At 38.7% G+C, this 26953-nt stretch overlaps 2 protein-coding genes across 7 annotated transcripts in view; both read left to right on the top strand.

Annotated features, from left to right (window-relative positions):
* LOC146485724 (2-aminomuconic semialdehyde dehydrogenase-like) overlaps positions 1 to 16493 on the top strand; it is an 18057-nt gene extending 1564 nt beyond the window's left edge. The window contains exons 2-11 of the mRNA XM_085103086.1: positions 1912 to 2110; positions 2826 to 3030; positions 3960 to 4148; positions 4244 to 4338; positions 5120 to 5271; positions 7558 to 7699; positions 9954 to 10110; positions 12835 to 12890; positions 14031 to 14164; positions 14395 to 16493. Of these exons, the coding sequence (XP_084959212.1) occupies positions 1912 to 2110; positions 2826 to 3030; positions 3960 to 4148; positions 4244 to 4338; positions 5120 to 5271; positions 7558 to 7699; positions 9954 to 10110; positions 12835 to 12890; positions 14031 to 14164; positions 14395 to 14536 (1471 nt within the window). The 3' untranslated portion in view covers positions 14537 to 16493. The remainder of the gene's footprint in view (positions 1 to 1911; positions 2111 to 2825; positions 3031 to 3959; positions 4149 to 4243; positions 4339 to 5119; positions 5272 to 7557; positions 7700 to 9953; positions 10111 to 12834; positions 12891 to 14030; positions 14165 to 14394) is intronic.
* The window catches only part of LOC146485723 (gamma-aminobutyric acid type B receptor subunit 2-like), a 23082-nt gene continuing 11429 nt past the window's right edge, over positions 15301 to 26953 (top strand). The window contains exons 1-6 of one of the 6 annotated variants that reach the window (XM_085103083.1): positions 15301 to 15392; positions 18546 to 18625; positions 20849 to 21102; positions 21764 to 21806; positions 22494 to 22792; positions 23363 to 23500. In XM_085103083.1, coding sequence (XP_084959209.1) covers positions 22559 to 22792; positions 23363 to 23500 — 372 coding nt within the window. In that variant the 5' untranslated portion in view covers positions 15301 to 15392; positions 18546 to 18625; positions 20849 to 21102; positions 21764 to 21806; positions 22494 to 22558. Of the gene's footprint in view, positions 15393 to 17748; positions 17926 to 18479; positions 18626 to 19063; positions 19314 to 20347; positions 20630 to 20848; positions 21103 to 21763; positions 21807 to 22493; positions 22793 to 23362; positions 23501 to 26953 lie in introns of those variants that run through there. The other 5 variants (XM_085103081.1, XM_085103080.1, XM_085103082.1 and 2 more) reach the window with 5 other exon arrangements.

Genomic DNA, 26953 nt, shown 5'->3' with positions numbered 1-26953 from the left:
TTATCAGGTGGGACACAGAAGTGCTTAGAATGTGCTACATTTAGAAACACCTTTAGCGTTTGCTCCATTCACGCAACTCCTTTTCAATTATTTTTCAAAATTACAGCTTATCCAAGCCAACTATTCTAGTCGTAAGTGGTCCATACCGTATGAGCGAATATTCATGACCCAGCATGATGTTTTAGGTGGCATTTAATTTGTGGCTTTAACAAGACACGCGTAACTTCAATTCTGAAGGTTAAATTAATTGATATTAGAAGAAGAAAGTTTTGCTTTTGGGATATTTACAACTGTACTCAAATTTACTCCTGACTAATTTCTCAGTTACTTTTACCGCTTTCTAAAACAGCGGTTCAGATCGGCCGGTTGTCTTTTTCGATATTAAAAACAAACGCCTTTATTTTGGAGTAATTATTTGCTGTCATGCAGCTATCAAATAATTGATTGTTTCAACTTCGGTGCGTTCCCTAGGAAACGAGGAACTAAAAGAAAATTAAAACTCGTGCTCAGCTGGGGTTGCTTAATTTAAAAACGGTGACAAAGAGTATGTTTCAAAGCTGCGCCACAATGAGCGATAAAAGTTATCCATTGGAGAAAAAGTTTTTCATTGAACAAAGCTATGTATCTTTTGGAAAACTGGCGGCTGAATTTTTTCTGCTCTCTTTATCCCCAGCGTATTTTGCAAGATCACAGCATGTTTGAAATAGATTTAAAAAAATTAAACAGTTAGTATACACAATGTAATTACGGAGGGGGAAGGGGCTGCCTTAAGCGAGCCATTTGAACTTATATGAGACTTATAGTCAAATGCCTTACCAGAAAGCATTGGTCAAAACAGTTGCTAAAGATCTGAAGATTTGTGAGAAGAACCAGAAAAAATGTTTAGGAGACCCACACACGGGCAGATGACTATTTTCAAATCCTCCCTCTAGTCCCGGATTAACCCCCCCCCCCTCCCCTCCTGCGTCCCTCCTCGTTGCCTTAGCACTGATGGGGTTGCCAAAGCCACTACACTCAGTTCTCAGCAATTAACGTTGTATTTGTCCATATGTTCTTTCTGTGATTCCTAAAGGTACTCCAGTCTAATAATGTTTACGAATTATGCTAATGGAACAAGTCGTGGATTTAATTTAAAGATAACTTAGATCGACTCAGAGCCATTGTTAACTGTTCTGTTTACAGTGTTTGCATGAAAAACTTGATGCTACCCCTCTCCCCCCTCCCCCCCCCCCCTTCCTACCCCTGGTACTAACCGTTTCCTGAGTCTCAGCAACTCTTTTTTTCCCGGTCAGCTGTTTGTCTTAAACACATTTTGGGCTGAAGTTTGGTGAGAATAGATTGTCAGGGTCTTAGACAGCGGACGATATGATAAAAAGTTCAACAAAAAGCATCTAATTGGTGTTTACCTAATCTTATGGCCAATTCTACTACACAGGCAGGTGCATGAACAATGCTATCGAGAATCCGAGTTCCGGAGAACTGTCGAGTGATTCGCCCCATCATTATAATCTTAGGCCCTTGTTATCAGCTTCTGACGCCCTCACGACGTCTAGAAAGAACTTGTGAGGAGCTCCGAGCCACCTTCGTTAGCAACGTACTGTCCACTTTGCATTAACTACACATTGGCAAGTTATCAGTGCAAGTAAAATTCACACTATACGCAGGCAAGGTTTACTGAGCCATCTCAGCTAACAGTCTTCTAACGTTTCTCAGCTACCAGTTAAACAAAAATATCATTTCACAGCTTACAGTTAAATTTTTTAGGGAAGTGTGCTGTCTAATCTTTTGTTTTCATTAGACTTATAGCTGAAGATCTGGATTCAAGACATAAACATTTTGGGAACTCTTTTCGGTAAATGAGTCCACGTATTTGCTTTTATTTGAAACTGATGCTTTCCTTCGTTCCCTCAGGCGGGGTGAGATCTCAGAGCAAATCTACAATTTCATCAATGGTGAGTTCGTTCCTCCAGAGGACGGAAAATTTGCCGAGACACTGAATCCAAGCACTGGAGAAGCCTTATGCAAGTATCCGATATCTTCAGTTTTGGATCTTGAAAAAGCAGTAGAGGCCGCCAGCTCTGCGTATCAATTTTGGTTTAAGACGTCGAAGGTGAATTTCTGACCTGACTATCAAGTCCTATTAAGGAGAGGTGGGGAAAAGAGGCAATTAAAAGCAAAAAATTCACAACCAAATTCAAATCGAACCGTGCATATCAAAGTACGTGAGGATTCAGATTGCTTTGGAATATCTAGCGGTGCGGGTAAAATATTTACAATCGGCATCAAGACCGAAAAGGACTGTTTTATTTTCTATTATGTTAGGTGCGTTTGACATGAACAAAAATTAAGCGAACGCAAATATTCAAGAAGTCCTGCCTTCGAATTCCGTTGAAACGAGATGAATTATTTGAAGTATTGAGCGGTGCTTATTTGCGTGTCGTAAAGGCAAAACCAAAGTAATTACACTGGGAAATCGCAATCAGTAGATGCGCAATGAACCAATCAGAACTCGAAGGATATTCACTTAATCGGCGCCAAGCGCGGGAAAATGCGAGCGAGCAAGTCGCGATTTTGTTTTTGCTTCTTATTGGTTGAGAAATTGGTGCGAATTCTGCCAACCAATCACAGAGAGCAGTAAAGTAAAGCCAAACCAAAGGGAAAAGAAAGGGGGGGGGGGGGATTGATTTTGCTTTACTACTACTGCTCTCTGCACGTGATTAGTTAGCAAAACTCGCACCACCAAAGTCTGAGACACAGGAGAGACAGTACAAAAAATCAACTCATATAAAACTAGCTAGAATGTTCTTTGTTGTACTGAAAAATAGATCGAAAGAGCCGAACTATTGAGCCATGTGGCTGACCTACTGGAAAAGAGGTTTGAGGGTTTTGTCCGCGCGGAAATAATGGATCAAGGTCGAGCAATCCAAGGCGCCTGTAAAGACGACAGTGATGTAGCAAGAGAAGTACACAACATTAAACAATTCGCAGCACAGGCAGTAGCTAGCATGGACTCAGCAACGAAAACGACAGGTAAAGGCTGATTTAAACGTTTGTAAAACATTAAAGGTTAATCAAACACTCTATTTTTTATAGGAAACTTTTATAACAACGTTGAAACGGAGAATGACCAAAAAACTATAAGAACGTTAACATGTTACGAAAATACCGGAATGCAAGCTGAGATTTAGTAAGAACATCTTTATTTTTGTTTAGTTGTTTTGGAAGATGAGAGTTTTCTCTGAGTATATGCAAAATATCTCAATTAAGTCCAAACAAAGCGAGTTACGGTAACAAATGGTAAACAGCTCAGCCTGCACGGAAGACTAAATAGTTGGATTAATTCAGAACGAGTCTAGCTTCTTAAGGTGTCTCATGTTTTTCTATTAGTTTTTCTATTAGTTTTCTACTTACTTTTCGTCCAATTTTGGTGGTTTACTGAAGTTTTGAGGAAGTCCAGAAATCTAAGATGGCCACCGACTGGAAATCATGTCGTAATAACTAAGCCACATGGAGTACGGGGGCGGGCACAGAAGAGGAAGAGAAGCCCGGGACGATTGCCCAATTTCCTTGTACTATGTCACTACTTAACCAAACCTACAGAAGATTAAATGAAATCAGTACGAAAAACAAAATGTCCTTATGTTTAAACAAATTCTCCTTTCATACATGTAGTAAACTGAAATAATAAGACCGCACTAATTGTGGCTTGGAATATTGCACACGGAACCATGCTTGTCAATATGTTTCTTTGCTTACTAACGTCACACTATTGAACAAGTGTACAATTTCACCAACAAAATTAACCATGGTAAGAACCAACTGGGGAAACATTGGTGAGAATGAAAAACAACCTTAAAAACCTTATGTGTGCTCTTACCCTTTCACCTCTAACCCGCCCTTGATCACGACTATTGTGAGAGAGTAGCAAATTACGACATCTATAATTTTTCGCCTTTCAGATTCAATCAGTTACACGTCACGATACCCATTGGGTGTGGTCGCAATAATCACGTCATGGGCTTCACCCCTGCACTCTATTCTGTGGCACGCAATCCCAGCACTGGTGTGCGGTAACTGTGTGGTCGTTAAGCCTTCGTGTTGGGCGCCGATTGAAGTTCATTTACTGGCAAAAACATTTAGTGATGCGGGTAATTATATGCAATTTTTTTCGACGAATATATTATATGGGGTTTCTAATCTACACAGCAAGTAGACTAAAGAGTTTCCATCTTTTACTTTCTAGGGGTACCAAGAGGTGTGGTGAATGTGGTGTATGGCAAAGGAGATGTTATCGGAAAAGCTCTGGCTTCCCATTCTACAGTGAAAGCTTTAACGTTTGTAAGCTTAATTTATTACCTCACCTCACTGTCTCTATATAGATTTAAACCCTCTTAGCTCCAAAGTAAAATATATACAGTCTTTTTCTGAGGAGATTTTAACTTTGAGTGTATGGAAGGAGTAAGGCTTGTGTGACTACACTATATTAGGGATTATTAAAAACTGGATCATTGTATAATGCAGTTCCAGGAATTTGATTGGCTAAGCGGCCATGGTATATGAACCATTATACCATGCCCGAGAATAGGGATCATTAAAATGGTCTTCTGGTTGTTCTTGCTGAGCGAAACCAGCCATAACTTACAATATTTCTTGATTATTTTTAATAAAACAATTATTCCACTTGCGCTTGTTGGATATGGGATGATTATAGCCAACTCAGTGCTACGTGCCCCGTTGGCTATCTATCATCTCATATCCAACGCGCGCTCGTGGAATAATTGTTAATTATATTTCCCTTAGGCTAATCATCCCTACAAGCTACATGTCAATGGGATCTTCAATTGCGTTTATTCATGATCAAAATAAAGCTCTGGGTAGTGTTGCTTATCGTGTAATAATATTTTTCCAAATAAATTTGGAAATGTTGTTGAGTCAAACATTCAGTTGTGCTAACTTTCAAGTCATCCAGAGCACTGCGCCCTGCACCAATTAAATATGATTTTTCTCTCCCAGCCCAAAACCACGATCTCAGGTTTGGCCGAGTAAATATAGCCTAAGATATGATACGGTGATTATCATCGAGAGGAGCTTAACTGTTCCATTTTATCCTCTGAATAAGGTTGGAAGTGAGAAGACCGCTTCCTCCATCATGAGGGCGAGTCAGCTGCTCTTAACAAGGAAGTTTTTGTTTAACTTGGCAAACTGTCATCCAATGATCATCTTCAACGACGCAAATTTAGACGAAGTTCTTCCGGCTGCAATCAGAGGAAGGTATCCAAAGTTTAGTTAAGCCCATTAACATGTTTGTCTTTATCCAATCCTTTTAGGAGAATTTCAGATAACAAATTTAAGGGTACTTCCTGGATTCGATAGGGTGAAAAAGTGAAAAAACATTTTTTTCGACCAAATAGAATTTGGGGATCTTATCTAACATTTACTGAAAAAAAAATTGAAAAATATTTAAAAACGCTCGAAATATTTAGGAAAACGTATTTCCATATAAAAGTAAATAAATTAAAAAGGTGTCATAATCTTCTTAGTGCGAGACGCCCCAGAGGAATTTTCGCGGCAAAACGCTTCATCCGGGAGCTCTTATTTCAGAAATAAGCATATTTTGTTTACATCTCGCCTGCAGAACATTTCTCACTTCGAATTTTATATTCTTCGCGCTTTCCACATGGAAAAGTCATCAAAAAACGAAAAGAGCCTGTGGATAAAATCCCGGAAGAAGCCAGGGCCTAAGAAAAAGGGAAAGATAGGTTTCAGCGAAGATCGAAAACGTGATCTTGCAGAGAGCAACAAAGGCTCTTGGTTCGATCAAGAAACTCTAGTCGAAGTTGAAGGTTCTGTCGAAGGTGACCACGAAGAACTGGAGCAGCGGCCTTCAAATTTATCCACTGTTATTGGATCAAGTACACAGAGGTCGATTGCCGTGCAAAAGTCCTGCAGGGTAACTTTGCAAGCGTCCTGTGAAAATATCAAATATCATATTCTGCATCCTCTGGGCCGATTTCTTTCTTCTGCAGCGAGATAAAACCAAATAACGTTTCACTGCGCGTTTGCAATGAAACATTGGCGTAAAATTAGCAAGAATTAGACCGATGAAATAGAGCTCACCAGAAGCGCATGAGCCCACGTGTAATACTGGACTGGAGATAGCGCGTTCTGCGTGGCCCTTTCTCTCGCTTTTTGCTCCGCTCCACGCTATCTTGAAGATTTCTCGCGAAGAAATCACCATCGTACCTAAATAACAGTAAAAATGCGATTTTCTTTCATTATACATTTCCTTTGATACGAAACGAATAATCGCCTTAGCTTGAAACGTAAATTACATTACACGCAATCAAAACAAATAACCTACCCAATAGATTTCATCTCTGATATCAGTGCACTCCTCAAACTCTCTGCTGACGCGCTTTCGGTTTCGTTTAAGCCTTGGTTTTTCCCCGTTTTCCTGGTTGATTTTTACGTTTTCCTTTCGCCACTTTCCCCATCTCGCTCGATCACAACAGCGGAGTCTAAAACGTGTCTGCAACGCGATGCTTTTTCCGCGAAATTCTGTGCTATTGTTGTTGACGCCATGGGGTCCTGTTGCTCGATTGGCTCGCCACGTAATGAGGTGTCATAATCTCCTGTGGAGGCTTGTTTTTCTTGCAAACCTTTACTCGCACTTGAATTTTGGCAGAGTATGTCGACTTTGAACGAATTAATAGGGTATGTAGTTTTGACGGATTGTCGTGAAATTTGGCCAGAAGATTCGAGGAATAAAGACAAACAAAATGGTGTCAGGGAATTTTGATTTTCAAAATATTTTTCCCGTGGCGACTGTTTACGCAACACGCCTCAAATATTTTTTGCCACTCAAACTTTAAACGTGGATATCTAAATAACCAATCAGAATTTCGAAAAAGCCTGACACCTTTTTGTTGATTGATGCCTTGTGAATAACACTGTGCAGCGATTTTGTTCTTTGCGCGGCGTTCGATAACCGATTAATTCAATGGAACGACCATCGGTCGATTCAAGGTTCTACTGGCTCCTGGCACTTAAAAAAGGAAAAGATCGCTAAATTATATTTTTTATAGGAAACTACATTTATTAAGCTTTATAATGATATATCGGTTTGTTAGAGGTTTTTTAAAACTTGCGCGCGTACGAATTTTTTTCCAAAGGACACCCGCGAACCCAGGAAGTATCCTTAATTGTGTTTTTAATTGATGATGGAGTTTCAACGCAACCTAAAAACAGCTAAAAAACAAAAGCAATACATATGAACAGAACGATCATTCTTTCATTTCGGAGCTAGATTGGAACTTCTTACTTATCAGATTGCCACGAGCCTCCCACGCAGACGTTCTTAAGGGTTCGTCAGTGGCAGGAACGCTTGAGGAACCCCGGCATGGGAGGCTAGATCGTCACACGATTCTTTTTCTCCTCCTCCTGCTCCACGCGAGTCCCCATTCAGCTGTTTGATGATTATCTTGCGCGCCTTATTGTTCTGCAGGGGACGTTTGAAACCTAAACTACCTAACCGTTTTGTATGCTGCTTGTTCTTAGTTTTCTTCACAATGAGGGACAAAACGTCCATTCCATCAATCGCATTTTTGTTCAAGCTTCCATCCTGGAGACATTTACGGAGAGATTTATCAGAGTGGTGCAGAGATTAAAGATTGGTAGTCCTCATGAGAGCAGCATACAGGTGTGATAAGAATTCCATTCTTTGACTTTAGCACAACAAGGGAAAAGGGATTGAAATGTTTCTATTTTTAGTGTATTTGATACGAACTTTTCTATTTGATGTTGTTCTTATATAAAAATCGAAAATCTCTCGAAAATCTCTCTGATCGCCTTGAAAGCCGTTCAACGCCGCGCAATGCGTACACTATTTCCAGAACAGTAGTTTTCCAACGCTCTCTCAGTCGCTAGTTGCCCTCGTCTCGACTCCAGGCGAGAGAACCTAAGAGAGACGATTTTCGGAAAGATCTGGCGGCCACCGTCGTGTTTACACCACCTCATCCCTTCTAGCAGAGCGGATGAAACTACGCGAGCGTTGCGCAATTTGAACGCGCTCACACTACCAAAATTTATCCCATACCAAAGAGAATACAGCCAATCAGAAAGCTGTAAAACCGTTGCATATTCTGCGGTATGTAACGGGTAGTATTCCACGAAAAAATCCCGGCGTTCCTTCGCGGCCAACAAATTTTCCCCGCCGAAAGATCGATTGAAGAGCCAACGACAGGTCAAAATTATCATTCAGAAAAAATTACTGTCAACAACTAAAACATGGAAGAAGAATACCTATCTCCGGCGGAAGAATTACTGTCAATCTCAATACAGGTCACTCCTCGGGGAACCAGTTGAAGCGTTTGCGGCCAATTATTGATAGTAGTGACAGTAGCCAGGAAACAGAGTAAACGCTTTTTGAATAAGACGTTCATATTAGTTTGTCAATAAGTTTTTCCTGAATACTTCTTACCTTTTGCTGAAAGGCTTTTATACATTTAATGAGCAGTGCCTTTTTTATATTTTTTTTAATTTTTTTTTATCAAAATTATGTACTTTCAAGAAACGTTGCCAGTCTGTTGAATATTTTTGCACTAATTGTATTTGCTGTTAAAGCATTAAAGAGTGACGTTTTGTGTTAATTCAATGACTATGTAGAATTAATCGTTTAAAGAACATTTTCTTGCCAGTCATAGCGTTATTTAGAAATTATAACCACTAGATTTATATTTAGAGTTTTATTATATATAATGATGCCTCATACTGCCACCAACATTTTGTTGCATGAGATCCCTGTTATTAAATCTGTTCAATATTTGTACATCACTATCTAAAGTTGTTACTCGAGCACAAACCAAGGAACCATTTTCCAGAATCATTTTACAACTGAAAGTGACCAACAAGCACTGCCATAATGAAATACTTTCCAGTAGCTCAGATTTCTCTAACTGTGATCAATGAACAATGTAATCATAGTTTATAGACACTCATTGTGAGCATATTTAATTGTAAATATAGTGTTTACCCCTTTAGTCTTATTTATGTATATATTTATAGTTCTTTCTCTTTAACCATATGTATTTTTGGTCACTTAATTTTTGTTACACAATTTTAATTTGAGGGCCACTAGTTATTCAGTTGAAGTGCTGTCCCGTGTCACCTTCTTTAAATAACATTGATTGAAATAAATTTGTTTGAATGACACATAAGTATCTGAGCCACATTCTAAAAGTTAGAACTAAACGAAGTGAATCAAGGTTTCTCTCAATTTTCACACAAGTGTAAAGCGATCTTAAAATGTATCGCAAAGAATTATCAGCCATGGGGAACAAGGAAGGCACAGTGCTGAGAGCACCGTCGCCTACCACCAATGTGGCCCAGGTTCGATTCCCGGACTCGGCATCATATGTGGGTTGAGTTTGTTGTTGGTCCTCGTCCATGCTCTGACAATAAGTGCAATTGGTACCCTGCGCTGTTAGCAATGAATATATTAGTGCTCTTCGCTTAAATAAAGTTATTTTTAACCATGCTATTAAAATGGCTTGTGTCTTTCGTGCAACCCACTCATCTTCGAGATGGAGTATAAAGTTAGTACGCTGCCTCTGTCCTTTTACCTTCTTTTAGGGTCCTTCTAATAATACAGAACAATAGTGGTAGTCCTTTGGGAAATCTCATGTAAGAGTGTTGCGGTTTTTCATCGTCCATTCGAAGTTCCTTATTGTAGAATTGTAAGTCGAACAGCAGCATGCTCTGAGTTCGGTCATTCGACAATAATTTGACTTTTAACTTTCTAATTGAAGCAATTTGATTTTTGATAATGAAAGATTTTACATGTTTTCTAATCAATCTTCGATGAAGGGAGTTTTTTTTGTTTTTTAATCAACAAACATTTTCGTAATGGTAATATGGAAGTATAATGGTTTTATGATTTTTTTTTTCTCTTGTAGGTTGGTCCTTTAATAAGCAAGGAGCACCGTCAAAAGATTATCGCTTTTATTCAAGGCGCATTGAATGACGGTGCAGAGATTTTGTGCGGCGGCAAAATTCCAAAACTGGACAGCAAATTGGACAAAGGATACTTTTTGGAGCCTACGGTACTTGGAGGTCAGCTCTACTTACTTTTGTAGCGATGCTATTTGCATAGGTAATCACATGATTTCGATGCAATTTGGAATGAATGAGCAAGAGCTCGTAAATTTTTCATAGGCTTATTGCAAGAGCGGGGCGAGTGCAACTTGATGTGGCTTTGAAAATTTACAAGTGCACATTTATTGCTAATTACACTAGAAAAGCCATGTGATTACTTATTGATAATATGCGTGCAAAATATTAATTTCACCTTTTTGCACTCAATTTCAATAAAGGCTGGTTTCCATATGATCGCGGATCGCAGATCGCAGATCGCAGATCGCAATAAGGTCTGCGATCTGTGATCATATGGAAACCAGCCTTTAGATAGCACATGGTTCTATCTTCTGCGATCGTCTGCGATCACGATCGCAGGATTGCAGACGATCGCAGACCTTATTGCGATCTGCGATCTGCGATCCGCGATCATATGGAAACCAGCCTTAAGGGTTGAACCGATTACCAATTGTTTTTGATTTATTGAAATGCTAAATTCCAATACGAATGCCGAAATTTTTACATGCGTACTATTAACTGAATTTAACAACCTGTTAGTGAACAGCAGGTTGAATTGTTTTCAGATTCAAAGAAAAAAACCTTTATGCAAAAAACTAAATTATACTTTCTGTCAGAAATTTCCCAAATAAACCAGAGACAGACAAGCGTTTCGCTCTGGTGATTGCCGTAAATCACTAGTTGTGTCCTCTTAATTCACGCGGAGATTTTCCCTAGCGGCTCTAACCACCAAGGCGAAAGACCGAATTCGTCGATATTTCGCATGTATGTCGGATATCCGTCAGCGATTCCGCAGAAATCTCCAGCAATCGCAGGGAGTGGCCGCCCAGCGATTGAATCCCAAAAATGCTATAGGGAGTCTCACCAATGTGCCCCAGGTTCGATACTCGGACTTGGCGTTACATGTGGGTTGAGTTTGTTTTTGGTTCTCGTCCTTGCTCCAAGAGGATTTTCTCCGGGTACTCTGGTTTTCCCCTCACCTCAAAAACCAACACTTCTAAACTGTTCAATTCGACCCTGAAAGTGTCCCCAATTGTTGCTCTTCAATAAATACATTGACACTTAAATAAAGTGATTTGTTTATTTACTATCATTCACGATCAATTTCGTCACGAGTCGCAGTATAAAATTCATTAGGCTGTCCCTGACATTGGATGGGACTTGAGATACGAAATTTTGAGTATGACTACTCGTGCACTAATTTCAAATCTACTGGGGCCTGCTTGAGATTATCAGGTACACAAACCTCATTCCTTACGCCTTCTTCCTCAATGGTCAAGAAACTGAACAACTCAGGGAATATATTAGGTTTTAAATTCGAAAACTTTGCATCTGGCACGGAATCACAGAGTTGTACTATTGAAAAGGCCATCGATTCTTATCTATATTCACATTTCTCGCAGTGTAATTAAAGATCCGGGACACTCAACAGCACAGAAACATGAACTTCGCAACTTTACAACACTACATACGAAGTTTTGAATCCTTATGTAAAAGTTGATTGACAGACAGACTGACTGTTCGCCTGCACCTAATCGATCTATGCTGAAACCTCTGCCGTTTAAATTTTCTTTTCAAATAAAGATAAAAGAAGGAATAGTCCTCAGCAATTTCTAACTTTATTCAGACCTTTGACCGTCCTTTGCTCAACAACACGACCTCAAAGCTAAGTCCTGAAAATAATGGCCAGAATTATAATTAAACAATCCATAAAATAAGGTAATTTAGTGCATGTGTCGGGGAGAAAAATGGCAAAATAAAGATCGTCTCCAGTTTTTCTGCAATGAAACTGTGCTTTGTTATCAACGTGTTGATTGATAAAACAATTATCCTGCTCAATCTTGCGGAATATCCCCTGATTATAGCAAACTCGCCCTACGGCATCGTCTCGGCTTAGTATCAGGCGATACTCCGCGCGATTTTTCAATATAATTGTTAGTTGACAAGGCAATTTGGCCCGCCACCGGAAATATATTCAAGAGTTTAAGTTTTGAGCATTAGCCCATCGTCAGGGTGGATTCGCTCTGACGAAGGGCTAACGCTCGAAACGTCAGCTCAAGAATCTCTTGACGAAGGCGAAATTGTCATATCAATTCTCGGTTGATAACACTGCACGAAAAATTGGATTTGCTCATTTTTTGGTTCGTATCAAAGATGAGGTCAAATATAATAACATTTTTGACAACACATTTGATGCGCATCAAAAATACGTCAAATATGTGACGCCTTTGCATATACCTTTGACTCGAATCAAAAGTGAGTTTAAATGTATTTTAAACAACTTTGACCCTACCTTTGACGCGCATCAAATTGAAATCAAACAGGTGATGTCAAATGTAGTACAACTTTGACTCCGCCTATGACGCGCATCAAAGGTGGATCAAATATGTGATATCTTTACAAATATCTTTAATCCGAATCAAATTTGACTCCACCTTTGACGCGCGTGAATCAAATGAGGCCTTTTTCACCTATGATTCGAATCAAAGGTGGCCTTTGACATTCTTTGACCACATATTTGATGTTGCGCAAAGGCGTTTTTCGTGCAGTGTAAACCCAAGCATTCGTTTCTACTTTCCCGTGCACTCACGCAGCACCACCGTTTCCTTAGAAAGTAACCCCTGATTACCAATAAAACTTGTTTTTACTCTACCTTTAATATCCTAACATTTTCATCATCACCAGGTTTCCAGAGCTCGAATATCAACACAATAAACACGTTGGAGGTTCAAGGCCCAGTGGTAAATAACAGTAAAGTTTAACATTTTGTTACAAAAATTGCCCTTATTTCCCAGAACATTCCAGGCATTTTAGGACATTATATGGAACATTGCTTGACAGTTTAGAATGCCGAGTCATGGTCTACGTTAAAATAGCACACGCTGATGTAATATTACTGAAAATAGATTTTAGAAGGTTCTAGAAAGGCCTTGTTGCACGACTACAGCAGTTTGAGAGAGTTTTCAGAGAAGTGTAAACGGTGTGTGTGTCGAGGGGTAATCAACGGGCTGTGTGCCGGACCTAGTTAAAGGTACTGTGTGCTGATTCAAGTGTAAAGGCTGTGTGTCAGAGCAGTGTGTTGATTCAAGTGTAAAGGCTGTGTACCAGAGCTGCCAGGGACTTCTCGATCGGCGAATAAATCTGCTTGTACGTTGCTATTGCCGACAATCCTGCGTTCAGTCTTCAAACAACCCGCTCCTTCAACGAATCAGTCTAGTAACGCATTTGAGCTCCATGAAATCTCCCTCGATTGACAAAAATTGAGAACATTGTAATTCAAACCTCACTTTTCTTGTTTATCAAGCAATGCTGACTCTTGCTAGCTGAATATTTCTGTGTCAACTCAAATTTAAAAGCCAAGGAAATTTTGTCGGTAATGAAATGAATGAGTGAACCTTACTTACGTGTCTGAGTATTTAGCTTGCTAGCTAATTGTGGACACTAAAAGAACATTCAAAACAAAATAAAATAAAAAATAACAATTGTCTTAAATCTAGATTTATACATAATTATGTTATTAGATGGAAGAAAGATCCTCGCAGTTAGTATGCAACTTAAACAGTTGCAAAAAGAACGGCGAGGGTAAAAGACGGAAAGAGTTTGCGGAATGGTATGTGGAATGGCGTGCGGAAAGGCATAATTATGCGAAATACGATTTACGCGGGAAATAAATTAACTGAAGAGCGCGTCATGTTTTAGGTGTATAAGTTAGAGTGAATTATCAATAAAGTTGTTTTGGATGTGATCTCTAAACCGGCGTACCTGAAACTCTAAACCTACCTTAGACTACCAGTTTCCTAAGTACACAGTTTTTGTAGTTGTCTTTTTTTTTGTTGTTGTTTTTTTTTTTGACGTAATATTTCTTTAAACCCTCTCTCCAGGTCAGAATAATACCATTTCGAACAACAAAAGAGGTCATAGAAGCGGCTAATGGAACAATGTACGGACTGTCTGCGTCAGTCTGGTGCAAGGACGTCAGTCTAGCTCATAACATCGCAGATCAACTAAATGTTGGGTATGCCTAATAATTAAAATTTGGCGCGGTGATAATGATGGTAATTTTGATATCAATAACCATAGGGATGATTATTGATATTCGGCTAAGAAGGCGAAGATCACCTAACAACCTCTACTAACGCGAATGACTTGCTATTTGTTAAAAACCAAGGGCGAAATTTTATAATTATGGTGATAGTCAATTGCTCCAACCATTCCTTGCTGACTTTCCTTGCCCTCTTTTTTCAGCTCTGTATGGATTAACAGCTGGCTACCAAATGATCCCAGCATGCCTCACGAGGGCTGGAAAAACAGCGGATTGGGACGATCTGGAGGCGGATACTCAATGGACTTCTACACAAAAATTAAAACTGTCAGCATAAAAGTTTAAGCTGCCTTGTGCAGTTGCGGCTGTAGGAAAGGAGCTCTCCCCCCTCCAACACCACCCCCCCTCCCTCATTTTTAGACCAAAACCAAGGAACGTATATAGTTTTTTTCACCTGACGTGACGTCACGGTGGCCATGTTGGTGTCCCAAAACAAAGAAAATGTGGCCATGTTGGTGTCCCAAACTAAACCTCTGGGAATTGAACTCTATTTTTATGCAAAGACTTTCTTTTGTTTCAGTAAACCAATATGGCCGGTAGTCACGTGAATCACAGGTGGCCCAAGCTAAAGCTGTGAGTGGTGATCATCTTGCGTAATAGCGGTCACGGCGCAAATATAAGAGTTTGTATGGGAATATTTACGATCGGGTTTAGGAGGTACAAATATTCAGAATATTGGAAAGTTCTTAATAAAAATGACATACCTTGCTTCTAAGGTGTATTGCCTATTGTCTGTTTGTTTTATTTGAGCTGATTTGAGGCCATTTTAGCGAGTTATCACTTCCTAGGTTTCCCACTCACTAAGAGAAAGACTTTCTCGTGACCTGTATTACGCAAGATGATAACCACTCACAGCTTGAGCTTGGGCTGCCTGTGCGTGAATGAAAACGCTCTAAGGGCCAAGACAGCCATATATTTCGTTTAGCGAAGAGGAGAGGATCCCTGCATCCCTAGAAATGACTTATTGTAAAAGTTTTATTGTAAATAAGCAGGGTTTTGATTTTATTTAATTAATATTTTTGCTTTTGAAAGGGCCAAAAGTGCCGCTTGTTTTGTTTGGAGACTGGAGGAGAAGGAATTAATAAGTAGCCTGCAATGCAGCCTGGCTTTCAGCCCTCTTGGTCGTTAAGTAGTATTTTTGGTATTGAAGCTACCATTTTGTATTAGTTAAATGGGCCCAGTGGCGATTGCTGTGTCGGGCGGCATCGCATTAGTATGTACATGTGAAATTCAAAGTGAATTGGACTTCAAGTTTATACAACCGTTATCACAAGCCTCATCATCAACATAAAGAACACAGGAAAAAAAAGTGCAAAGTACAACACTATGTTTAGATTAAAGACTTTTTTTATTTCGTTTTGAGAGACCTAAATATTACTTTGGAAAGGCTAATTAGATAACCAACGCAGCTTTTTTAAAACCGATAGTCCACTGTGCAAGCAGAGGATCAACCTCGTCCCCAGAGTCCTCTCGACATTCAAAATGGCGGAACAGAGAAGACCCTGTGGAGAATATATCTGATTTTGTCACATGAGACACTAGAAGTTCGGCTTCGTTACTCTTTTTCCGGGATCAGATATGATAAGAAGCCTTATTGTGGGAGCACGGATGGCGCAGTGGTGAGAGCCCTTGCCTCCCACCAATGTGGCCCGGGTTCGATTCCCGGTGTCGGTGTCATTTGTGGGTTGAGTTTGTTGTTAGTTCTCGTCCCTGCTCCGAGGGTTTTTCTCCGGGGACCCCGGTTTTCCTCCCTCCACAAAAACCAACATTTCCAAATTCCAATTCGACCTGGAAACAGTGGAGAGAAGAGCCATTCCGTGGATTCCACTGAAATTCCTATTTATTTATTTTTTATTTATTTTTATTTGATCCAGGGAAAAGTTTACAGATGACGAAAAGCACGTGCTTCACGTAACAAAATACTCCACGAGTCGTTGAGTATTTTGCAGCGTGTTGCAGGGTCTTCTCTTCTCCGTACCGCCATTTTGAATTTCACGAAGAGCCTGGGGACAAGTTTTGCAGACTGGCGGAACGGGAGATGGCGTAAATCCGGTGTTGGTCAGCCCTGCACTGCGTAGGTTAGGTCCGAGGGGGTGATTGACCTATATTTATTATCAGTACTTCCTACTTACAGGTTATCTACCGTCACTGCGATCAAATATTGTTTGAATCTAAAGTGTCGTTAGCTGTCGCTCATGGACGACAGAAAAGATTGTATCAATAAATGCATCTTGAAGCGTTATGGAACATTTCAAAGTTGATGAATTCAAAGGTTATGTGAAAATGTCATCGTCACCTGAACTATTAGCATATTTGTGACAAGTTGCCCAATATCCGGATCCTGCGATCGCGATAACTCTCATTGTGGTCATAATAAAAGAGGTAGGGAACAATGGATACCTCATCACGTTAAAAATTCATAGCAATTAACGCACAGATCAGAATAGACAGTATCAGAATCGACATTTAAGAAATGAAGGAACATTTTTCTCACGTACTCTCAATCACTTGGAAACGTGTGTCTTATTAATATGCACAGACACGATTGATGTTCTGAAAATTGAAAATTTGCTGTCTAATAAATGTCCAACACCACATGTCACAACCAATGCCATTTGCTCAAAGATAAACTGTGAAAATATTATACAAGTTAAATTGTCATAGTTGGCTTAAACAGCTGGATTCTGGGTTCTGTTCTTATCCTAATTATTATATTTATGAGGGAAAATGTCCTCACAGCCAGTTGAGCTTGTAAAGAAAAGTTACCATTTGAACGGGCCTCCTGTATCTTCGACATTGGGATTTCACTACATATCTCGGACGAATTGATCTTTCAACTCATCTGGAAAAAATTGGAGTTCCTCATATTCTCCTGCAAGGAGGATGAATTAGCGTTTGAAAACAGCCGAAATGAGAGGCAGTTATGTCCCCACGCAGATGATGAATAAGTAAAAGTAAGTAAATTAAAAGATGTTATGTGTTTGTGTGAACTGTGAGTAAAAGATTTGTGGCCGGAAGATCCTCGAGGTGATTTTTGCAACTTCGATAATTTATCATTTGCACCAAAAAAAAAAAAAAAACAGCGGGCCTTTTTTTTTCTTTGATTTTTAGATATTTTTCATGTTTCCATTTTAACGCTTAAAATTATGCTTTTAATTATAATTGCCTGTCCATAATCCTTTACATACTGTCAAGTCAAATTTGCTCAGGAGCACACGAAGATAAACAGTTTTTCACTGATCTTGTCTTCGGCCTAATGGTAGAACCACTGCGTGTTAACAAATTTTATCCTGTGGTAAGTTGTATAAGAATAACAAACGAAAGAACTTGATTCATTTGACTATTAAAAAAAAAACCGGCATGCGCACCATATTGGCCAAAGAAAGAATGCGTAAGAGCGGAGGATGGTTTTAGCAATTCTCTCTCGTGAGGAGTCCATAATAACGAGATGTTTTTAAATGCGAGATTTTCGTAAGATTAAGTTAACTGCACTTAAAGTTATTTAATCTTTTGCCGCGGTTCACTTAGCTGTATTTTATGAGAGAAAGAGACTTTTTTTAGGCTCTGTGTTAGCGTAATAACACGCGTATCGTTATTATTTTGTTTCAGTTCATGTACCACTAAGTCGTCTCGGAACTGCGAACTGGGACCGTCAGAAGTTTTATGGTTAATGGGTACCTTACAAAATAATTTTAGAAAAATAACTGGGAAAAAATGATAGGGAAAAACAATAGCTTTATAGAGATAATATTAAAAATGAGGAATTTATAACCTTCCTTTTAAAATTTATATATAGGGGAAGGTAAAAGCGCGACTTACTTGCCAGGGTCTCACTTTCATTACTATCCTAGCCTTAGGCGCCCTTTTAACCGGACCGAGAGCCTAAAAGTTTAAGTAAAGATACCGATTATTTAGCTAGGGTTGAACAGTTTTCCACCGTCGAAAAAGAAACAGCCCTTGTAAGAAGCCGTAGGGGTCCATGTACTGATATATAAAGTCAGTTTTGCATTTTGCTGGTACTGTTTGTCGTTTTTACCACAGGTGTACCATTCTATTTATGTATGGTGAAAAGTTTGCTATCAGTTTAATTTGCGTAGAGCTGTGTCGGTTGTTTTAAAAAAGCGCGATGCCCAGGGCATCAAAACGAGGCAAAATATACTACAATAACAATGTTTTATCTCGTTGGTATGGCGTGTTCCTTTATTCTGCCATTCCTCGTTGAATATGATACAAACGGATACGTTGGTGTTTAATTATATTCAAAAACAATTTACCTCGAATTTATATATTACAGGTTCAGTTGAAAGCGAGTTACAGACAAGGAGTTACAGACTGCTTACTTAAACGGTCTTCATGGCGTAATATTCATTTAAGGTGAGTTATCATTTGCCTGGTTCAACATCTCTCAAGAAACTCCTAACTTAATCCGAACGGGTGCTCGTTCTTTACGAAACTAAATTTTTCAGCTTTCAGTTCTGAACTTTTCATTTTCTTCGTTTGGTTTGCTTACTTTTGGTCGGGAGGGCGACGATAGAAAATTGAAATTTGACTCGTTTATACATATATATCCTTACAGTTCTAATCAAATTTCATCGCATATTAAAAGCTTTGAAGATACCTTTACATGTCCTATCAAGGGATCATACGTTTATAAACTGATCCGTTAACGTTATCATACTGACTTGAAAATTTTCAATCCGATCACTGTAGCAAATCCCGCAAAAAACTACGCAAACACTTAAATAAGACCTTAGAATTTATTATCACTAAAATTCTGGTAGTTATGCCAAATTTCCTGTTAAAGATGGTTTTGAAGGCCCTCCGATAGTCATCAGCAAAACCTCCAAATTACTCTGCACTAAAATGTTGCAAACGAGAACACGACCGTTTACACGTCACTTCAAGTAAGCCCAATTCATATGTCCTTTCAACAAAAAGCATTATCCGGACCGTATTTTTATCATCCGACATCATTCGTGGCCTCATATACAACGGGTACCCGGCTTCTACAAATATCAGGAAACCTTCTACGTTCTTACAAACGCCAAACTGGAAACGAATGGTAAAGTTCGATTACATTTTGATCGCAGCTCTAACCTTAATTATATTCCATTCTATCTCTTTCTGAAGCAAAATGGCCAAAGCTTAGCAAAGAGAATCATGTTGCCCAATAAACGCCCTTTAATTCTGGTAAACACCCAGCTCTTTAGGAAACCTTTTAAGTTGGTATCGGCGTCCACCTAGAGGCTGATTTTACGCTCGAGTATTAGCAAACACCGCACAGAAATTTCTAGTTATTCCGGAATTATTAATGAATCAACAAAAATGTTTTGGAAGGTGAGCCATGCTCAGTTTATGTTACAATTTCCGCTGAAATAATTAAAACATTGTATGAAATTTCTTACCAACACATTCGGTTTTTGGCTACAAGTAAGGGTTTTAGCATTTTATAGGTTACTGCCGTAATTAAAAGAAACAAGCCGAAGCTTACGTACGTATTATATATTGAGCAGGGAAAATTATAAGTGCAAATCATGCATACGTGTAGTTAAACCTTTGTTTGAAATATCTACTGCTTTTGTTTTCCTTTAATTAAAGTCTTATCCACAGCTCGCAAAAACCAAATTTTCGGCCATGGTTGTTATGTAAGTCAAGTACAAATAAACCGAATCGAATATAGTTTTAAATAACAAAAAAAATAACGTTATGCATATATTCATAAGCACGTACAGGTACAACAGCTGCAAGGCAAAGCCAAAAGTAAAAGTTAAGATTACAATTCCGTCCTTGTCATTTTGCATGTCATCATTTCATGTAATCGGTAGAGGAGTTGATTTGACGCCAGAAATATTTTTTGTTTTTGTAGGAAGTGCTTTAGTCTTCTCTTTGGATTTCGCTTATTTTACTTTTCGTTTTCATTTTTTTTGTTTTTTTGTTTTTTTCGTTTTTAATTAAATTACTAACCGGTGGGGTTTTTCCCCCTTATTAATATATACCGTGTAATATGGGCATTGTTAAAGAAGAAAAAAGTTTTAATTGCATGCTGCTCTTAATCGATGAATGTTGACTCAAGGTTTCTCTGAACGTTTTGACCATGAATTGCAATTAGAAAGGTCGCAATGATTATTGGTTTAAACTTCTTGATATTTACTCAAATTGTTGACTTAATTTATTTTAAAACCGCGGTATTTGACAACCGCAGATCTTTGAGAAAAACACTCAGTCTGAGAGTATTACATTTAAACTCCCTTGATAGTTACGCTGTGTTTCATATCTAAAATACGTACAATGCATCAAAAAGAAAAGCAATGTATTTATGTATATTCATTACTTGGTCCTCGTGCAACATGCATAATGTAGAGTTTTTCCGGTCAGCAGGTGAATGAAGCAGAAAATATTCCTCTGCGCTTTTTCTTAAAAAAAAATTATCCGAGATAACGGTATAGTAGAACTGTTATTTCGAGCGTACACTGTAAGTGTATTATTTACATCCAATATTTTTTTTGCCACGATATGCTGAAAACAAAGCAAGGCTTAAATATGCTGGTATTGTGTCAAAGCTTGCTAACACCGTAATTTAATTTCATCTATTTATAGGAACTAGCGTTGGGATTTGAATTAATTTTTCTTTGGTGACATCGTTACATTGCAAATTGTGAGTCTGGGCTTGCAACTGAGCTCGATTTTGACAATAGCTGTGACTCGTTGGAATATCTTTTATGATCCCTTATTTGAAGACGACGTGGATGCTTCTGTCTTGCTGATCTGTTGTCAAAAAGAGACTAGATAAGCTACATATTCTGATAACCACCTACACGACGAAATCTTTTTTGGCAAAGGCTTTGAAACAGGTAAGTTAAGGAACGTTTCTTTGCGTTAAAGGTATAGTACAAAAATTCGTCCTCACACTTACAATCGACTATTTCACACGCAGATGCCATTTTCACGTCAAATTGTAAGGAAGGTTCTGCTTAGTTTTTTGTGAATTTAGACGACATCTTCACCCCCATCTTTCCTTTTTGAAAAATTTCTTTCGTATTTCAAGTATACTGATGACATAAAACTTGCGGATTATGCTTTTTTTTTTTGTTTTTGATTTTTTACGCAAGATGAAAAAACGCTGAAATTGGAACCTTTTTTGACAACATAAAGAAAGAAAATCGTGTTGGTTTTTTACCGCCAAACCTGTTTGCTTTTCGTTTGAAAATGCAGATTAACTATAAACATATGCAGCAAACCAAACTACAGAATATTGTTAACTTCCGATGACTCTGACAGATGGCACCGTTTTTTTTTTTTCTTAGATTGATATCGCAAAAAATGGTAATTACTTAAAACTTAGTAAGGATAATTTATAACTAGACGAAACAGTGACCAAACCATGGCCTGTGTAAGAACAGCATACTAAGGGCACAGTATTAATATTTTATAGTTTGTGCATGACATTTGCTACCAGAAAACGCTTGTGGTCGACTCGAAGGCCACTTTCAACTTGTATTATTCGTTTTCTAGGCAGGTGACAAGCAACTTGACTAAAATAAAACATTAATAAAAGGTAAGAAATTTGAATCAGTTCTTTTCCTATTTTGTTTCAGTTATTTTGGCCACTGAAGCATAACTTGAAATAAAGATATTTCATTTTAGCTTAAGCAAATAAAAGTCATTTACTGCAGAACTGTTTATTTTTAAAGACTAGCTGATGCCAACTGTAATTTTTGTTTTCAACTATTGTAGCATGTTTTAAGTTCCATATCATTCAGTATTAAGTTTCTTGCAAATTTCTCCAAGATTAATGTTAGTAAATTTACATTACCTAGTAGCAGATTTGACGAGTTCGCCACTTTCTATAAATAAAATCGCGCTGTGGTAGATTAAATGTACAATTTCAATATAGATGATATCCTTTAAGTTTTCTAAATGACACTACCATTCTTCATAGAGGATTTATTGACACAGGCATACTCGGAAAAAGGAAATCCTTGCTTTCCCAACAAGAATCAAATCTATGGCCTTCCGATTACTACGATTCGGACTCTCTACCAATGAGCTATAGGAAACCCGTGGAAGGCAGGCTATCAAGCTAGGTTCATGTGACAAGCATCTTCTTCTTGTTTCCAATAGTCAATTGCCAAGACGCTTTATTGGTTACTCAGAAATCTTTTAAAACTCCAGCTGAGTTACGTAAGCATTTCATGTACAACTGATCCCCGTCTTAAATTACCGTCGCTGTTTTCGTCTTTAGGTTCAAAGGTATCTAGATTGTCACAAGCATCAATTGAAGCGACTGAGACAACAGCTACCAGAGTAATGAGAACGCTTCAACGTATTACATGGATCTTGCTTTCCACCTCACTTATGGTAGAGTTCGCTTCTGGTAAAGAAAAACTCTACATTGGCACGTTTTACGGTGTGAATGTCTCTTCCAAAGGGTGGAGCTCACAGGGTGTTATGCCGGCTGTTCAGATGGCCCTGGATCATGTCAACAGGGACCCGTCCATTCTACCAGGGTACGAGCTATACGAAGACAGCAGAGACTCCAAGGTAACCATGGAGATATGTCCCAAAGATCTTATAAATTGTCAATAAAACATGATAGGAAAATGTAGTCTAGAGTTATGTAGGCCAGGGCCCAGTTGTTGAAGACTCTATTAAGCTAATCCTGGATATGATTAACGTGAACTGTGATTCGAGTTTAATTACTACGCAATAAAGATTCTTTCGAAATATTTTTTAACCTCAGCTTTGACTTCGATATTTCTTTATCATAAGCTTAAAATTAGCTTTCAAAACCACTTTTAATGAGCAAGATGAAGACTTCAGTTATATTTAATCATGCATTATCGCCTTTCGAGCGGCTGGGCCCAAGATTATAGGCACACAAATGAAGAAATGCTGACAAGTCATTTTCCGTTGTCATTTGATATTTGACTATTACTCCAGATTTCCTCGCTTAATTAAGACGAGCGTTGCCTGAGTGGTTCATTGCCCATCTATTAAGTTTGTTCACTGGGAAACCAGTGAACCAGCGGGATTTACTACCCCCATTGTTTGTTCAGTTCTTTCAAAAATATTACATAAAGAAGAAACAAACTTGTTTAACGTTTTTGCTAGTGTGACAGTGGTGTTGCCATAAGAGCTATGCTGGATTTAGTGTCCAAACCTCCAACCAAGACCATGTTCACGGCTCCAGGCTGTTCTCCAGCGGCAGAGCCAATCGCCGAAGCAGCCTCGTTTTGGGGAGCAGTACAGGTAAATAAAGCAGTAGACCTGAAACCTTTCAAAATCTCTATTTTCACTGGACTTTAATTACCGACAGCTGCATTGTTTTTTAGGGTTGGGAGGATAGCTCTGTTGTTCGTTCTTTTGTCCTCTCGGCAAACCATGTTAGCAGCTGCAAACGGTGCAGGTCGCCCCAAATAAAGAAATTATTATATTCCCTTTTTCTTGTTTCATTTTCAGCATAAGAATTAGTTCTTACTGCTTTTGATGTGCAGGTGGCAGCTTTGTTGTACCTGTAGGACGGAACGGTTATTAAGAGCCGATTTCTGAAATTATCAAAAATTGGGCGTCAGTCGTGAAATTTCGAATTCCTTCAAATTTTGCCCATATAATCTCTATAGTGGTGTATTTTCAAAAATAACGTTAAAAGTTTTGTCATCGTGTTATTTTTTTTGAAATCGGGCAAAGTTTGAAATACGGCAAATTAGCGTCCTTTCGGTCATGAAACTTACTAAAAATTACCATTTTCATCTCGCTCGTAGAAAGAAACGCGATGTCCTCCATTCATGAAATGTTTACAAAATATAAACACATCTCTCTTCTTCATAATGCAATAGTTAAATTTAGATAAGCTTGAAAATTGGAAATGCTTCGGCCGTTAGAAGAAACCCCATTTCGGCAGTTTAAAAATTTAGCAAATTTCATTCAGTTTCATCACAAAAGAAACCCAATTGGTACGTCAAGTTTGAATTTAAAATGAAAACATTGTTGAAGCACAACCTTTGTAGTTTACCGTGTTAAAATATTTCTGGCGGCAATGCAATAGTACCCCGTCGAGAGACCAAAATGTGAAGGGTACTTTGACACGAGAAGAGCCTGTGAAACGAACAACGGCCGTCACGCTACAAATCAAGTCCTTCGTTAAATTATCACCGGCGACAAAGAATATGTTTTCTATAAGCTGTACAGAAATTGCTAATAGTAGCTTATTCTCTGTTGAACTTAGTAGGATAACATTTTGTATGATTTTGTCAACTCATGTATTTTTACACATGTAGAAGTCAGGATTAGGCACATTTTGCTGTTAATTGTGTAATTGGAAACTGTTTACATTATTCTGCTTCGGCTACTTTCAAAAATACAACAGTCAGGAAATACCAAAAGTCAGAGTATTTCTAAGCTTCAATTCATCTATTGATTGAGTTTTTAAGACAGGAAAGGCAATTACTTTAGAATTATCAAGCCAAGATGGTATCAATTCACTAAGAAGAGGTCAAAGTTAACAGCAGAGATCCGGCTGTGATTGTCGCATCGCAATATAAATATTTATGAAATTGCTATAAACTGGCAGTTTATCCTAGCCCTGAATTCGAAAAACTCACTAAGGAGGACTTACCACAGTGGTCTGATCTGCAGCGCCAGTAACTCTTTTTAAACGGAAAAAGTTGAAATCCTTGTAACTGCGTGACTCTGACAAACTAATGCGTAATCAAAACCGCGTGGGACCTGGTAACCGAATATCTTCCCACGCGCTACGAATGCGAACACGTAACAAACGACAATCAATTCCGTATTTTACCTCTGTAAATATGTAGTTGTTCAAGTTCCTAAACCAGCCGTCTAGCCAAATATACACTCCCCGTGCTTAAAAACGCTTTTTTTTTCTTGGCGGGGAGGGGGGGGGGGGGGGGGAGGGAGGTTCCTTGCGCGTGAGAACTAGCGGACGTTTAGAACACAGCTTAGTGCCCTTTTTTTCAACAGTCATTTTATAAATTCTACTGTATGGCACTTATCTTTGCAAATATCAAGAACGAACTGGACAGTTACTATAGTGTTTCCTAACTACAGCAAAAGGCTAACATTATTGGGTGGAGGTTCCATCTATGATACAGTAGCAAGTAGAGTAGACATTTTCCTACAAGAAACGACCGCACATGACCCTACGACGGACCAGCGCCCAAAAATACTGTTTTGCAGCCTAGCCTGTTCCAAGCTCCAGAATAGTGAGAACTGCGAAAACATGAACCCGAATTTAAAAGCACCCTCTCTCTGCACAATTCCACTCATTTTGTTTCCTCGGGTTTTGGTTTGAAATTTGGGCGTTCTCACTAACGGAGAGCTTTGAACTGGCTAATGTTCAACAAACTAGTGTAATTATGCCACATGAACATTAGCCAGTAGGAAAAGAGAACTCGAATGACATTCCATGCTTTTTGTGTTTCTCCGAGTATCGTATCTGCACTTGAAAGACAAAAATTTGACTGTTTTGCAGTCAAGGAAGATGCTACGTGTAGACATAAAATGCAGGGTTGGCCCCATAAAGCTTGCAATGTCTACTCTACTTGCTACTGTATCATAGATGGAACCTCCAACCATTAACGTTAGCCTTTTGCTGTAGTTAGGAAACACTATAGTAACTGTCCACTTCGTTCTTGATATTTGCAAAGATAAGTGCCATACAGTAGGAAATATAAAGTGACTGTTGAAAAGAGGGCACTAAGCTGTGTTCTAAACGTCTGCTAGTTCTCACGCGCAAGCCCGCAACCCACACCCCCCAAACCCCCGCCAAAAAAAAAAACCACGTTTTTCAAGCACAGGGAGAGTATATTTGGCTAGACGGCTGGTTTAGGAACTTGAACAACTACATATTTACAGAGTTAAAATACGGAATTGTTTGTCGTTTGTTACTTGTTCGCCTTCGTAGCGCGTGGGAAGATAGTTCGGTTACCAGGTCCCACGCGGTTTTGATCACGCCTTAGTTTGTCAGAGTCACGCAGTTACAAGGATTTCAACTTTTTCCGTTTAAAAAGAGTTACTGGCGCTGCAGATCAGATCACTGTGGTAAGTCCTCCTTAGCGAGTTTTTCCGAATTCAGGGCTAGAATAAACTGCCAGTTTATAGCAATTTCATAAATATTTATATTGCGATGCGACAATCACAGCCGGATCTCTGCTGTTAACTTTGACCTCTTCTAAGTGAATTTATACCATCTTGGCTTGATAATTCTAAAGTAATTGCCTTTCCTGTCTTAAAAACTCAATCAATAGATGAATTAAAGCTTAAAAATACTCTGACTTTAATTGGTATTTCCTGACTGTTGTATTTTTGAAAGTAGCCGAAGCAGAATAATGTAAACAGTTTCCAATTACACAATTAACAGCAAAATGTGCCTAATCCTGACTTCTACATGTGTAAAAATACATGAGTTGACAAAATCATACAAAATGTTATCCTACTAAGTTCAACAGAGAATAAGCTACTATTAGCAATTTCTGTACAGCTTATAGAAATCATATTCTTTGTTGCAAGTAATAATTTAACAAAGGACTTGATTTCGGCGTGACGGCCGTTGTTCGTTTCACAGGCTCTTCTCGTGTCAAAGTACCCTTCACATTTTGGTCTCTCGACGGGGTACTTTTGCATTGCCGCCAGAAATATTTTAACACGGTAAACTACAAAGGTTGTGCTTCAACAACGTTTTCA

Source organism: Pavona decussata, unplaced genomic scaffold (genome assembly GCF_977016875.1).
Source record: "Pavona decussata unplaced genomic scaffold, jaPavDecu1.1 SCAFFOLD_25, whole genome shotgun sequence".
NCBI lineage: Eukaryota > Metazoa > Cnidaria > Anthozoa > Scleractinia > Agariciidae > Pavona > Pavona decussata.
This window is presented reverse-complemented; position numbering and strand designations above follow the sequence as displayed.